This window comes from Cynoglossus semilaevis, chromosome 8, assembly GCF_000523025.1.
Source record: "Cynoglossus semilaevis isolate Cse_v1.0 chromosome 8, Cse_v1.0, whole genome shotgun sequence".
In the NCBI taxonomy this organism is placed as follows: domain Eukaryota; kingdom Metazoa; phylum Chordata; class Actinopteri; order Pleuronectiformes; family Cynoglossidae; genus Cynoglossus; species Cynoglossus semilaevis.
This window is the reverse complement of record NC_024314.1, coordinates 8,898,751-8,914,761: the sequence shown is the minus strand read 5'-3', so window position 1 is coordinate 8,914,761 and position 16,011 is coordinate 8,898,751. Positions and strand designations below refer to the sequence as shown.

General features: G+C 39.2%; 2 protein-coding genes across 5 annotated transcripts in view; one reads left to right on the top strand and one right to left on the bottom strand.

The window, feature by feature from the left end:
* LOC103381923 (probable histone deacetylase 1-B) overlaps nucleotides 1–16,011 on the bottom strand; it is a 388,477-nt gene that overhangs the window by 353,464 nt on the left and 19,002 nt on the right. The gene's annotated exons all lie outside the window — the stretch shown is intronic.
* Nucleotides 1–16,011, top strand: part of adamts14 (ADAM metallopeptidase with thrombospondin type 1 motif, 14) — a 37,341-nt gene that overhangs the window by 17,797 nt on the left and 3,533 nt on the right. The window contains exons 7-22 of the mRNA XM_008314569.3: nucleotides 1,970–2,053; nucleotides 2,429–2,585; nucleotides 5,723–5,828; nucleotides 7,635–7,778; nucleotides 7,921–8,053; nucleotides 9,205–9,318; nucleotides 9,751–9,899; nucleotides 10,698–10,870; nucleotides 10,988–11,121; nucleotides 12,171–12,294; nucleotides 12,420–12,500; nucleotides 13,761–13,924; nucleotides 14,011–14,176; nucleotides 14,794–14,926; nucleotides 15,107–15,314; nucleotides 15,779–15,908. Of these exons, the coding sequence (XP_008312791.1) occupies nucleotides 1,970–2,053; nucleotides 2,429–2,585; nucleotides 5,723–5,828; nucleotides 7,635–7,778; nucleotides 7,921–8,053; nucleotides 9,205–9,318; nucleotides 9,751–9,899; nucleotides 10,698–10,870; nucleotides 10,988–11,121; nucleotides 12,171–12,294; nucleotides 12,420–12,500; nucleotides 13,761–13,924; nucleotides 14,011–14,176; nucleotides 14,794–14,926; nucleotides 15,107–15,314; nucleotides 15,779–15,908 (2,200 nt within the window). The remainder of the gene's footprint in view (nucleotides 1–1,969; nucleotides 2,054–2,428; nucleotides 2,586–5,722; nucleotides 5,829–7,634; nucleotides 7,779–7,920; nucleotides 8,054–9,204; nucleotides 9,319–9,750; nucleotides 9,900–10,697; nucleotides 10,871–10,987; nucleotides 11,122–12,170; nucleotides 12,295–12,419; nucleotides 12,501–13,760; nucleotides 13,925–14,010; nucleotides 14,177–14,793; nucleotides 14,927–15,106; nucleotides 15,315–15,778; nucleotides 15,909–16,011) is intronic.

The following is a 16,011-nucleotide window of genomic DNA, read 5'->3' as shown; positions in this document are numbered from 1 at the left end:
CCTGATTACAGTCAAAGAAATGAAACCCAAGTTTACTGAGAAATAAACTTCTAACATTTAAGTGAACATAAATGTGCTACATTCAAATTCAGGTCATTCTAATCTTGTGTCAGCCTTACAGCACTCTGAGGGAGCGATGTATTTGAGAAACCGTATACACTCAAGACGTGTGAGTCTTCATGAAGGATGTGGAACTTAATATATATCCGTTCTTTTTTTTTTTGGTTTCCATTTCAAGAGCTGCTCTTGTGTGAAAACAAGCTTTTGAACAATTAAGACTTGATGAGTTTAATAATGTCATTATTAAAAGAATTCAACATATGAGCCTTATAAAAACTGTTTTCTAGACCAAAAGGGGAAAAACTCAGTGGTACACTTGCCCAGCATTTGGACATACTAACCTGCAAATTGCGACCTTGTCCCACATTCTGACATGTTTAAATGTCCAGACCCTGTGAGGGACATTTTGTGCCATATAACTCATATCGACTGGCTGTGAAGAAAGTGAAGCAGACGTCTCAGGGCTGTGACTAATCATCACACTCTTCAAATGTGTCAATCACAGGCTTACCTAACACCCTATAATCCTGCCCCCTACAGAGGAAGTCCAGGATTAAAGTGACCAAAACAATAAGAAAAGTTTTTGTCCTAAGTGAGAAAGCCTGTGGGTGGATATGACCTAAAACCAAGACAAAACTTGGTAACAAAGTCACTTGTTATTATTATTATTATTATCATCATCATCATCATCATCATCATCATCAATTTAAATTAATTTCAAATTCAAATAATCAGTATGTACCACTGTGTGACCTCATACTGGTCATACATTTTCCTACTTAGATCCCACTCTTTATCTGACGTTGGAGTTATTGGAACATTGTTACTGTAGTCTGAAATGGAATATTTTCATAAATAGCAGAAAATAAAAAACTCATGGTCTTTGTGAGGGAAGAGCAAATGAATGGTGACTTGATTAAAATACATTAAACTCGTGATTACACAGGAGTTGTATGGTATTTCGTTGTTGCCCTTTGGTCTAAACAAATACAAACAGCAGCATTAATGCAATGCAAAATATTGTAGCAGGTGAGACCACTCTGGGTCAGGTCAATTTTAATTGGCTGTCTGAAAGGAGTAAACACCGAACTCCATGGGGATTTCAAGATCGTTATAATGTTGGAGAAAATACTGCCTCTCAGCCTCGTGCTGGCATGAAGCAAGTTATTATATTAATTGGTACCAAATGTTTTAATGTAATTGGGTTGCTTTGGTGCAATCCATCCTGCCTTTCAATCATGCTTGAGGAATAATTTAACTTTTTTAATTTTGCCTCATATGATATTCATCCATCATTCATTCTTTTATGATATCATACCATGGTCTTGATACATTTTTAATTTAAATATTTTCTTGATTTTTCAGAGGTGCCTCTGAAAACTTGGAGTGACTCAGCACTGTTAAGCGTATGTTTTGACAGGTGAAGGTTTTAAAAAGAATCAACAACCGGTGATATTATATGATATTATATGACATTCATTCTAGGTTGCAATTGTTTTGGTGCAGCACCTGAGTCAGGTAGGCATAAAAGAAATAGTAATATAATTATTGCAATTTCTGGGAAGTGAAGAAGAACTGAAAAAAACCCCCGATATAACCAGTGGAATGACTCATGTTCACACAGGGCACTTTACATCAGCAGTTATTAATAACCTGGAATATTTCTATATACGTCACATGCCTTTAAGAGAGGGCACAAAGCACTATGCATTTACAGATGTGTCATAATGGAAGACATTATGGCCCTGCAGTAACCTTCAGCTACTGAGGTTTACATTGACTCCAATGCAGACCTCAGTTTTTTTCTTATTCCCCAAAATTAAAGTCTGGTTTCAGGGCTGCAAATGTGTGATGTGTCTTTAAAATTTAAATTAATTACCAGATACTTCTTGTTTGTGATTTCTCCTAGGTTGATGAAATCTATCACGATGAATCTTTGGGAACCAACATCAACATCGTCCTGGTCCGGATGATAATGGTCGGCTACCGACAGGTGGGTGGTGTCTCCTGGAGAATTTTCTTTGTATTTTATGAAGGAGCTACAGTAGGCAGTACATACATCTGTTTAATTTTATAGTCAAATATACAAATGAAAATGCTGAAGTAAAAATGATGTGATTGTGTATTACTTAGTATTTCACATACATTTCTCCTCTTCTGCCTCAGTGTCAGTCTTAAATATTTTTGTCCCACATCTGTGACTTTCCTAGAAAATGTAGCTGTAGATTGCGTCCATTCAGTTTGATGATTCCAAGGAGTAGTTTTTTCAAATAAAGCAGAGCTCTTTGCAGTAAACAGAAGAACTAAACAATCAGTTTTCACTCACAGTTTGAATTGCCCTTATCTCTGGGCCTTTGTGTTTCTGCAGTCAATTAGCCTAATCGAGCGCGGCAATCCATCTCGCAGCCTCGAGCAGGTGTGTCGATGGGCAAACACGCAGCAGCGCCGTGACCCCGACCACGCCGAGTACCACGATCATGCCATCTTCCTGACAAGGCAAGATTTTGGTCCTGCAGGTATGCAAGGTACTGTATATTTCTCGATCGAGGACTGTGCAGAGTGAGTGCTGATATCTGCTTCCATTCACAAAGGGGTTGGCTTCAGGTAAGGTCAATGGAAACCTACAGTACGTAAAACTGGAGGCTGTGGCTGTGGTCACACACCCAGTTCTGTCTCCGGTGGCAATTGACTATTGAGCAGCTTTCCTTAAATCCTTGCTGACTCGATATTGACGCCCCCCCCGCTACCCCCGGATATGAACAATTGACACTAACTATGCTTATGAAGGTTTTTTGGCATGTAGAGTAAGACTTAATTAGTGTAATTATGTATTTGCCATGGTTTTCCGCTAACCATTGGGTGACATCAGGTACATACTTACAGTCGACAGTCACTCTAATGAATGAATGAAAATTCTAATAATACAGTGGTTATAACAAACATCCATGTTAAATTGCCAGGTAAATAAAACTCAATTAATTGCTCATTTAATTTACATTTAAAGATTTTTTTTAAATTCATACTACATAAACAACAACAAGAAATAATGGTATGTATAGAGTTAGCTATGCTATCCCAGTGTGTTTGGGGGCTTCCTCGGAGCACAGTTTTGGTTCTACATGTATGATTAGGTCAGTGTAGGACTGTTAGATTATAATTTTAGCTTTTAAATAATTTTAGGGTTTAGATATTTAGAGATTTTACATAGATCAACCTGGCACTTTATCAGGCTCCTGTAAACCTTTTCTATCCACTGTCCATGTATGCAGTTCTTAGGTTGTATATTTTACTCATACATGTGGTGTAGCATCTGTTTCACTCTGTATTTCTGGTTCCTACTATTTGAAAACATTTTTTTTTAAACTATCAGACAAACCTGCACAGAAACTCCTGTGTCCTCAGTAAACTTTTGTCCTCAACCTTTGAGTTCTGTACATTGACCTGTGTGTATTTTTTATCTCTTAAAGCACATGTGTCATGTTTAGAGGACGACCTGTGGCTACCTGGTTTGCTTGTTGCACCTCCTTAGGTTGCCATGGCTGCAGTTTTGTTATGCTCATAACAAGCCCGGGTTTCTATGGCTCCTCGCATTGAGATGGGCTGGACTCGGTGGCGTGTCATGGGGTCAAGAGGATCACACTCTTGTGAAAGTTTAGCTTTGAGACAGCTTATATTGTCTGTCTAAACACAGATACTGGAGTGTGGTGGAAAAAAAAAGTTTATGCTGACACTGCAGAAATGATTCTGAGGTGTAACTGACAAGGCTGAACATTCATAGGATACCTTTGATTGATTTTATTGATTTACTTCCACAGTGTTTGTCAAGTTATTACTTTACAGCGATGTTTTTTAAATTTTAAATCCAGCTGCTTTTTTCCCCTTTGTGCTTAGCTACCATCACCTCTTTGTGAGATCTCAGTCTTCAGATTCCCCTTATCTGCCTTTAGGATAAAGGTTGACGCTTCAAAACTGCTATTACTTTTTAACTCGCAGAACTTCAAAACCACAGATGAGTCTATCATATGTCTCTAATTAAATTAACACAGATTTACACATGTTGCCACAGAGTCATTATTACTGGCTGTCTGTCCGCTGCATTTTCTGCTTTTCTTTGTTTTACTTGCATGCCAAAAGGTACTTCTGACGGTCATTAAAGCATGAAAGATTATCTGAAAAGCCGGCAAAAGAAGGCACAAAGAAGCACACGTCTAAACCAAAGACAGGCGCTGAGCTGAATCACTGCACTCCTCTTGATCGAGTTATGTGTTTATTTTTTTGTGCTTTGCTTGAAAGTTTCTTTTTGCTGGCCACATGTGTATGCAGGTATTGATGACAGGCTTGCTATGTTTCTTACCTGTATATAATCAGAGGGTGTTTATCACAGTCTTAATGGATCAGGTCACTGTTATCTACTGAAGCTTTCCTAAATATAATAATATTTCCAAATATTCTTAGCACTGCTTTTTAGAACGACAAATGTATAAGGCACCTCTGGTCTACTTTGTATATAATACCTACTGTATTTCCTGAACTATAAGTCGCCCAGAGTCTAGGTTGCACCAGTCAGCGAGAGTGCCCTCTAGCAAATGCCTGTGTAAAAATAAAAAATGTAAATTTGTTCCAGCCCCCCAGAAATATACCATTAATTAATTTAATTAAAATTCCTTCCATGTAAAGAAAAACCATAGATATAAACACATATATTGATAATATAAAATAACAATAATTAAGAAAACATTTTATTTTATTGATGAGAAGGATATATATACCATATATATAACTATATTTATTATTATTTTTTTATTATTAAACACTAAAGGTTCGGGACGAACTCCACAGCTGCTTTGGCATCAGAGCTTGCAGCTTACCCATGCTGTACGACTGAAGGGATGCCACTCCTCAGTTGAGCACTCGTAACTGGATATTTCCTCGAGAATCTTGCAATAGTTGCTTACTCGTAACTTGGAAAACCCTTATTTCGGGGAGCTAGGGGTTTCACTGTACAGTGGTACACAAGCCTAAAGGGCCCTCTAGTGGCTGTCAGAGTGAAAATAACAAACCTGAAATTAAATATATTAATATATAAGTCGCACCTAAGTATAACTCACAAACCAAAGGATGAAAAAAGTGTGACTTATATTCCAGGATATACGGTATATAATATAATTATCATTGTTTATTATGTTCTGGGAATTCGTTCCAGGCCACTACATGTCAGTGGTAATTAAATCCTGCTGTCTGAGGATTTAACTCCAAGCTCCTTAAACTCTAATAACAACATTGTGATATAAATATCAAACAGCATCATTGATATCAAGCTAACGTGAAAAATGACTGGGAACTAAATAGACCCTAAATCCCTTCAGCCCATTTACTGATGTCTTTTCACTTTGTACCTGCTGTTCCCTTTGCAGCACAGTCTATTAAAGTACCACGTGGTCACATGTACCGTGTACGTGTTCGGCTTGAGATTGACAGGCTGCCACACAATGAAAAGACAGGGACCTTTGAAGTGACACCTGTTATGACATTAATGATCCTAAATTCAATGGTGACTTGAAGAGATCATTTAACACTTGGATGACCACTGCAGCATGAGAATGGCCTGACCTTCAACCTAGTGCTTGATTAGTAGAGCTGTGTGCTCTTGTCTCCTGTCTAGGTTATGCTCCAGTGACAGGGATGTGTCATCCATTGAGAAGCTGCACTCTGAACCACGAGGACGGATTCTCCTCTGCCTTTGTGGTAGCTCATGAAACCGGCCATGTGTGAGTAACAGCACGATGACACAACGGCTCGACTTCCTGTCTTTTCTTACTTTGCAGACTGTCACAACACTGATATACAATTTAATCTGGTCGTAACTGTCACATTTTCAGGTTTCTGATTGTACCTGAACGCACCTTGTGTGACAGCTGTTGGCATGACGACACCACAATCAGTGTAGTCCTGACAGTTTGGGAATATACAGTGCTGAAAACATTATTGTTCATAATTTTCTAATGCTAAACAAATGTAGATATTATTGAATAGTGAATAAACTGGAAAAAAATATTCTCAAAGTTGGAGGTGAAGGAGAGCTAAAAGTCATGAGGCAGATAATTACCCTCTAAATGTTGACTAGTTCTCAGCAGGAGCAGATCTCCTGACTGACAGCCACAGTATATGCTTGGAGGGAGTGTGACATGGAAATAACTCCCGCTGAACACGATGATAGTTATATACCCAGAGAGCAGCTGTTTCTATGTTTTCCCATTCAAACCTGGTTGCTGCACTCATCCTGGGTGAAGTAATTGTAGTTGGAATGCACTCGGAGTGACTCATGTTCACATCTGGCAGTAAACGGATCCTGGAAGTGTCTTCTCTAAGCATGGCATTCATGTGGCGTCACAGACGCTGGATTAATGAAACACATCATTGTCATGTGAGCACAGGAAAAGAAAACAGTGTTAGCAGCTGTTGAGCTGCCAGTACAACCAAACCGACATACATGTGGTGTGTGTTACCTATATATCTGGAAACATGAAACCTAAAGTGTGGACCTCACCATAATCACATCCGAGGGCTGTCAAAATGAATGCAGTAATTGTGTTAATTCATTTAAGAACATCAATCAGATTAATTTATATATTGATGAAAAAGAAATTTGCTTCAATAAAATCAAAAAAGTAATTTTATGAAAGGTGTAAATATAGTCCGTGTTGGTTTTGTTTTTTCTGGTGAAAACATCAGGAGATGATAGTTCTCTGAAGAAACACTGGAAATCGTTTATTGTATTGGAATTCACAGTATGTATTGGGACTTCTCATTTTCTAGCAGCATGGTCTTCCATTTAATGCACTTCAAGCTGACCTGGATCAGTTATATATTCTGATCTAGACATGTGCATGCAGTACCAGTGGTCCGGCACTGACTGACAGAAATAACATGTGCAATTGTGGGTTAAAAAATTGTATCTGGGGCCAATTGTAGCTCAGGGGACTTGAGCTTGACATATGGGGTTTGAGGCAGGTTTTAATTCCCGAAAAATCCACCAATTTAGGCTGCCCTTCTACACCGTACAAATGAAACATTCCACTTCTTCCTGTTGGCCTTCTCATTAGAGCTTTGCCCCCAAAACCCTGGATTTCCTTGCCTTTATTGAAACTGTGAACTTTGGCTGCACTTCCAGTGATTTGCTTCCTCATTCCTGGCTACGGTCACCGCTTAAGCTATCTGTACATTTCAGATTTAAGGCTGTTCAGAAGTTTGTTATGAAAAGAGAGGAATGTCTGGAAGTATCTCTTTTAGTTTTTACGGCTAAAGCACTACTCTTTCTCAGGCAATTTGAAGGAAATGAATTGAAGTAAAAATAATTATTGATGCATACAATTAAATTATTATATCAGGAGATAATTCAGTATGGTGTCAGATCCATTTACACAGACATGTTCAGTAGGTCAGTTGACAATCTGTACACAATTTTGATCTTTGACGCTAATCTGTACTAAATTTGCTGTGTCTGACTGATATGTCTGAATAGACATAAACAATAAAAAGAAAATGCAAAAATGTTTTTTCTCTACATCTCTCAGGTTGGGCATGGAGCATGATGGACAGGGGAACCGCTGTGCTGATGAGACCAGCATGGGGAGCATCATGGCGCCGCTTGTCCAGGCAGCTTTTCACCGCTACCACTGGTCACGTTGCAGCAAGCAGGAGCTGAATCGATACATCCAGTACGATTCTGCCTCATCTAATTTTTCAATGCGATGCACATAAAAGAACAGCTGTTCATGAAAGTTGTGAAGCAGTTGTGCGATGTTTTTTTTTTATTTAATTTTTTTTATTATGATATCTTTTATGTTATTCATCCCTCAGCTCATACGACTGTCTGTTGGACGATCCCTTTGAACACAAGTGGCCTAAGCTGCCGGAGCTTCCTGGGATCAATTATTCAATGGATGAGCAGTGCCGCTTTGACTTCGGCGTTGGCTATAAAATGTGCACCGCTGTAAGTTTTTGTGTGCTTTTGAATATTGCACATTTGCACCTCTCTGTAGAGCAGTGGTTCTCTAACATTACATTTTAACTCTCACCTGCAAAACTTACAATATTTCCGTTTTATTAATTATCTGACGCTGAGTGACGTTTCATTTTGAAGTTTTACTGGATTCTCTCCGCCGTTACTGTGTATGACTCACACTTGATGCATGTCAAGATGCTTGCCTCGGTCACATGTCTTACCTACATTGGCTACCTTCTAAAAATGTCTGTTCTGGCCGGTAACACATCACCACTAAGTCGAAATCCCCAAGCTAGCAAAATGAACAGAAAACATACGTCTTTGTTTAGTTTCTTTGTGCAGGGTAGTCAGTGAGGAGACAGAGAAGAGCCTTTGTCTTCAAAGAAAAAGAAAGCTGTATTTAACAGAGAATTCCAGGAGTCCTACTTGAAATATGGATTTATTGAGACAGGTGCTTCCCACGCACCAAGCCTGCGCTGCATAATAGGCGGCGAGCGTCTCTAAAATGAAACAATGAAGTCTTCAAAACTGCTCCACCACTTAGAGACCAAGCGTTCTTCATTAAAAGACAGGTGTGATGTTGCTAGGATTCTGCTAAATAAAGTTGCATAAACACAGTGGCTTAACGTTTATCATATTTAGAAAATACCAGTTTTATGCCAGTCGTATCATTTTATTCAGTTGTATTTGTCCGTCACATCTTAAAGAGCAGTAAGGGACATTTAACCGGTCGGTGGCACAAAAACAGGTTGGGGACCGCTAATATAAATCACAGATGGAGTCACCAAGTAATGGTAGCAATTGCAGAAATAATTGAGTTCTGGCCAGTTGTGGTATTCATGACAATTTGATTCCAAAAGTTAATATAAACAAGGCCAAACAGAAAAGAGCCAGATGGGAGTTCTATAGTCTCCTCAGGCAACAGTGAAGGATGGTGGTTGTTACCTCACAATTTAGAGTGTATTCCTGCCAACGGATTTGGAGAGTTAGTCAGTTTTGTTCTTCCTATTTCTGAATTAATGTAGGCCAGTGATCATTAACTTAAAAATCAACATCAAATAATAAATAGATCAAATTTGATTTCCCCCCAAGGTGTCTGTCCAGAAAGAAATCTAATCACTCCGTGTGCTTCTTCATAGTTTCGGACCTACGACCCTTGCAAGCAGCTTTGGTGCAGTCACCCCGACAACCAGTATTTCTGTAAAACCAAGAAGGGGCCACCAGTGGATGGAACAGAGTGTGCTCCAGGAAAGGTGGGAAATTACAGTATTCTTGTAGGTCAGAGTTTGTACTTATGTAAGTGCAGTAATTAGCTGTTTTTTATGTAAATGTAATGGTTTAAATCTGTCGGCAGTCAACATTTTACAAAAGTTGTTTTTGTCTTGTGGAAGCATTAAATGATCCAAGCACCTTGAGAATCACATCTCTAAACCAGCAATCAGGCTCCCACTGTGAGCAGGCTGATTATAGTACTGCTACAACATTGTGCGGTCCTGCCATCCGGCAACATTAATTTGACAAATTAGGAGATTTAATATGAACCAGTGAATTAACAAGTACCTACAGTAATACAGAAGGACAGCTAATATACGGTACATGTACTTTGGATAATATATAGGAGTCACTTGAGACAGACATTGTGACTAAATGTGAAAACACATCTTATATTCTTCTGGAATTTTCAGTGGTGTTTTAAAGGACATTGTATCTGGAGGACCAGCCAGGAGCCTCAGGGTCACGACGGCAACTGGGGTTCGTGGTCAAAGTTTGGCTCCTGCTCCAGAACCTGCGGAGGTGGAGTGCGTTCACGTAGCAGACAGTGCAACAACCCACCGTAAGTTTGTGTGTGGGACATAGATTGGAGTGACAAAAGAGAGTGCATTGAGAGGAAACTGAGTGACAAGACCACAGTTATAACCACACACTGGAAAGCTGAGTAACCCTCAGGTACACTTCTCAGGCGTCCGGCAGCGACTTGCTGTTGTATAAAAAAAAGACTGATTGCTTTATATTGTGACGGCTCTAACTGCTCTGAGTGCGTACTGATTACATGGCGTGAGGCTAAATGATTGGGCCTCATTTAAAAAAAAAAAAAACCCAACAGCAGCCACAAAGAGGTTCTAATATTTATTTATTTATTTGTGTGTAAATTAAAACAATATTTCAGTTGCTGTTAACAACACTTTCTTTACACGTGAAACTTTTAAAAGGACTTTTTTTTTATCATCTTTGAATCTCACGCTGCTCCCTTATTTATGGCGTTTTTGTATTGCTGTCAACACCCTGCAGACTGAAGTGTGTTCCAAATCAGCATGGCATGTCACAAGCTGAGATTTTATGCAGTTTCTCATAAATAGTTTTTTTCCATATGAACTGTATCTTTTTATGTCTGCCGGGCGGAAGTATCAGCTCTCAAACCTCTGAATCCCCAGAGATTTGAACTAACCTTTCTTTCCGTTTCTTTTACGACTGTTTAACTGTCTGCCCTGATGGATATGAGACGAGGTCTGTTATAGCACTTGTGATTTAGTTTCACAAACTGAAGAGGTGAAAAGGAAAGTCGGGAAAGAGAAAAAACATTTTAAATATTCCTGACATTGAAACACATTATTTTGCATTTGTTGTCAATCAGGCCTGCCTACGGCGGTCGAGACTGCCCTGGCTCTGCTTTTGACTACCAGATGTGCAACACTGAGGAGTGTGCTGGACCTTACGAGGACTTCCGTGCTCAGCAGTGCATCCAGAGAAGCAACAAATACCACAAAAACATCAAGCACACCTGGCTGCCATACGAGCATCCAGATGGTTAGTCTGTGGAGGTTACCTCTGGGTTACACTGGGTTAGATTGTGATGTGATGGTTCCACTGTACACTGATGCCGTTAGTAATAATTCTCAATGTGTCTATTGATTTCCCTTTAAGACGGACGCAAGTGTGAGCTGAGCTGCAAGTCGAAGGAAACGGGAGAGGTGGTTTTCATGAACCAAGTGATGCATGATGGGACACGCTGCAGCTACTCTGACCCCTTCGGTGTATGTGCCAGAGGAGAGTGTCTGGTATGTTCTCACTGAGGCCTCATTAGCAACGGAGTTGTTTGAATTAAGGCTGCCAAGTTGTTGCAATTAATCATAATACATTGTGATTTATTGTGATAATTTGTGATTATTCAACATAAATATGTTCAAATCTTTGGTGATCTTTGGCCCTCAACAATATTGATGAAGTGGATGGATGGTGGAATTATTTGATGTAGACTACACATCAGTCTGCCCTTGCATTAAAATGCTATAAAACTTACTAATATGAGTAACCAAAGATTTTGACAACACTTGTAAAAGTAGGGTTTTGACTTGACTCCACATCTTATGCAAAGTGAAAGGAAACCCTGACCTGAGAGCCCTTTAGAACTGCACATCTGTTATGTATGATGTCACTTAGTGAATAATCAAGGCCATGAGTGATGACAGAAGGGATGAGAGTCTTTTATTTTCCAGCCATTAAAATGTAAATAATCAGAACTATATGTTGACATATGGGACATTCAACTAGTAGTATTTACCCGCTCTGAAATAATGGATACTCCCATTCATTTTAATCAGTCGAAATATATACAGCGGTGGTCACTGACAAAGGCAGACATTACCATTTGTAAGACATTTATATATAGTATAAGTTTAGTTTAAAATATACAGTGCTAATATTATTGTAGTAAACAAAGTCTTTTCATCACATTTAGCTCTTGGTATGAAGGTTGTATTTTTAATAGTAATTTTTGCAATATTTGCCTCACTAATAGATATTTAAAATAAACTTTCGAAAATGTTGATTGACATCTTTAAAGATGAAATAGTGCGCTTAAAATACAATTTATAACACATTTTCAATTATTGTGAAATTAAGGAAATATACCACTATCCCAAACCCTACATCTTTAAAGATCAGACACCCAAATAAAGCGTCAAGTATGAGTTGAGTTTTTCTTTTTTTAAAGTGGACTCAGACGAACCAGATGTGTGCTGCATTTTTCTCATGAAAATATTTTCTCCCAGGACTAATGTCCACCTCCTGATAGTACTGGTTTGATTGACATTTGTGCTCTTTACAGCACGTCGGCTGTGACAAAGAGGTGGGCTCTTACAAACAGGAGGACAAATGTGGAGTTTGTGAAGGAGACAACTCGCACTGTCGCACTGTGAAGCTGACACTAACCAAGACGCCCAAAAAAAATGGTAAATAACCCTTCCTCTCGGTCATTCCTAATAGAACACAAACACTTTTAAATATACTGTAGCCATGCCTCCTTTAAAAAGTAGTCATTTTTGGGGGCAGAAATAATTCTTTTTTTTTTTGTTAGGCATGCTAAAAATGTTCGACATCCCAGTAGGAGCTCGCCACATTGTGATTGAAGAGAACGACACCTCTCCTCACATAATCGGTGAGTGTGTGTCCCAATTTTTTGCATTTTTAATTAAATGGGTTGTTACCAGTAAAAAAGAAAGCAGCTTGTTTTAAATGTCATGAGACATTTCTAATTAAAAAGCTCTGTTTGTTAGCTGCTCTAAGATTCCGTCCGTTTATGGTGCTGCGCGGGCTTGACATTGTAGCGTTGAACGCGCTGTTGTTAACCACATGAGTTTTTAGTGGAGAATGATTTCCCAAGGTTGCAACGGACATTGTTCTTGTTCCTCGCAGCAATCATGTAACTGGTGGAGCGGTGTTAAATGGACTTTCTCCAGAGTTTTACTTGTAACAGGTTTAGTGCTCAAAGTAATTGGTGTTCGAGTCCCTGAAGTGGGCGGGAAATTGACGGTATCATAGGTGCTCCTGCATGAGCATTTTAAGACCCTGAAAAAAGGTAAACAACGTTGTGTTGCATTTCCCTTTTAAAAGGTTATTCCAATTTGAAAGAAAAATTATTTCAAGGTGGCTTTAAAACATACCACCAGAAGTTTTAAAAAATGGAAATAAAAACATCTTTTTATATTATTTCACAGCACATAAAAACTGAAACACTTCCCTTTTTTTTCAGTATTGTTTGCCAAGTCTAAGAACAGCCCTCCTGTCTGCAGCAGACAGTATGCTGCTTTAACCGTGTGCGGTCTGTCAGTTCATACCAAGCCATGTTTTTGGTGAATGTTGTAAGGGAATAATTTAATAAAAGGGCGTTTACAGTATATTTTACCACATCTGCCCCAAGTCTCTAAAAGGAAAATGTGTCTCTTAAGGAAAAGATCTGTTTTCGGCCTCCGTGCTGGTGAAGTTTTATGGTCAACTTCTGAAACAAGTAACTGTCAGGACAAGTAATTGGCGAAAAATACAGACTTGGACGTTCCGCCTCCATGGCGCTTATGGGAATCGAACTGTCTAGTCATCTGATCAGGTTGACTAGAGAGATCACAGTGGAGCTCCGCTGAACCGTGCCCTTTCTCTTTTCTCCATTGTTGTCTTTTCTGGACTCTATTAGCTCATGGCAAGAAACAATTACACACAACTTGGAGGAATTAATGTTGGCTCACCACAACGCCAAACATTACTTACTGATACATTCCTTCTCTTAAAGGGAAATACAAAGATTGTTTAAGAAGCGATCAGAACAGTCTGTTTTTTCCTTTTAATCTAATGCATTACCATTAACAAAAAAGGACATTTCTTCCTGCAACAAATGCAAAAAAATGTTCCTGCTTTTTACTGACAGCTGTAAAGAATCAAGTAACTGGAAACTTCATACTGAATGCGAAAAGTGAAGACGCCGAGGCGAGGACCTTCGTTGAAAATGGTTTACAGTGGGAATATTCCACTGAGGATGAGAAGGAGACCCTGAAAACATCTGGTCCTCTGCATGAAGGCATTATTGTTCTGGTGAGTGAGTGACAGCACACGGCGTCATGTACAGCTCTGACCTGCTGCTGTCATTATTTATGCAGATCTTCCTCCGGTTGTCGCAGGTAATTCCACAGGCAGAAGATGTAAAAGTCAGCCTGACATACAAATATATCATACATGAGGACCTGCTGCCTCTAATTACCAACAATAATGTGTTGCTGGCTGAGCTGGACACGTACGAGTGGGCCCTGAAGAGCTGGTCCCAGTGCTCCAAAGCATGTGGTGGAGGTCAGTGATTCATTTAAAGTGGTGATGTTTGTGTTGAGCTGACTGCAAACATCAATCAAAGCTGCGGTGTTTGTTGACTCTGTTGTTAGCGTGCAGTAAAGGGGTTACTTGAGGCGACTTGAATGTTTATAGTCACTGCTCAGTTAATCTGTGATTCATGGAAACTGTAATGCTGGAGTTCACAGTAATGTGGGTTTTTTTTCTGCATTTCTTTAGAATGTCATCATTTGCATCCAAAATATATTTGAAAATAAATATATTAATCATATTTGTGACTAATGCATTAATAACAGTTGAGTTCGCTACATTCAACATCAGGAACAGTTTTTGTTGTTATTTAACCAAAATATGTGAATGGAAATTAAATTATTTAATTTAATGATTTACATAAATGACAGTAATTCTATTTCAGTCAGTCTAAACAGCAATCTGGACCTCGTGACCAAGACTTCGAACAATTTTCTCAAATATTTCCTAGTCAGCAGTTCAAATAAACATCATTAGTGCAAGTAGGACTTCCTATAATTTATGTTTAGACCTTGGTTATGGTATTACAAATATTTTAAAAAACGAATAGTTCCAGATGAACAAGCCCCATTTTTTTTCTTCTACTTCAGGCATACAGTACACAAAATACGGCTGCCGGCGAAAGAGCGACAGCCGTTTGGTGCATCGCAACTTTTGTGAAACCAGCAGAAAGCCTAAGCCAATTCGTAAACGCTGCAATATCCAAGAGTGCAGCCAGCCAACGTGAGTGACCTTTCAGTGTCGATGAAATTCCACTGAAAATACTTGTACCTGTGTCCTAAGGCTGCAAACAGTAGCACTTAGTGATGACTCACAGGTCTGCTTTATGTCGCCTCTCTGAGCAGAAGTAATTTGAAATACATATTCATCATCAACACCTTTAAGAGCCTGCTTCGCCCACAGGTGGGTGGTGGATGAGTGGAGTCCTTGCAGTAAGACGTGTGGAAAGCTCGGCTACCAAACCAGGATGGTGCAGTGCATGCAGGCGCTCAACAACGGCACCAACAGGCCTGTCCACAGCAAACACTGTGCCGACAACCGTCCCGACACGAGAAGGACTTGCAACTACACCGCATGTCCTGCCCAGTGGAGGACAGGGGCCTGGTCTCAGGTGTGAGACTTTACAAAAATAGCATTACAAAAATAAAACACATTTTCAATGTACTTCATATATAGATATATTGTATTTATATTTTTGTTTTGTTTATATTAATATGTTTATGAAGTGTTTATATATGTAACGTCAATGTAGATATGTCACTTTAGCCTTCTTTTTTAGTCCTTTTAATGGTATCTCCAAAACCAAAATGGTATGAATGTCTGACCTGAATACCAAAAGAAATGTGAGGCTCAAATTTGTGAAAGACCAGGTTCAGACACCCCAGACGACCCAGACTTTAACTTTAGTAGTTTTAATTCAATAATGTCAGCCTCCATCAGCTGGCATGTTCATTCTCGTTAGTACTGCTTTATAAACAGTGACAAAAGGCTTTTGTTTTTGATTTATTGGAAATGGGTCCATTAACTTATTGACTATGCAACGTTATAAACCGCAATGTCGTCACTGTGTTTTAGTGCTCAGTGACCTGTGGTGAAGGAATCCAACAAAGGCAGGTGGTTTGCAAGGCTAGCGACAACACCATCGGCGAATGTGAGGGCGAGAAGCCAGAGACAGTCCTGATTTGCAAACTCAGTTACTGTCCAGGTGAGATGGCCACACAATGAATTCAGTGAATGAATGAATACATTTACCACCATGATGACATTTCTCATTTTGTAGAAAAAAATGTTTTTTGTAGAGAAAAAAA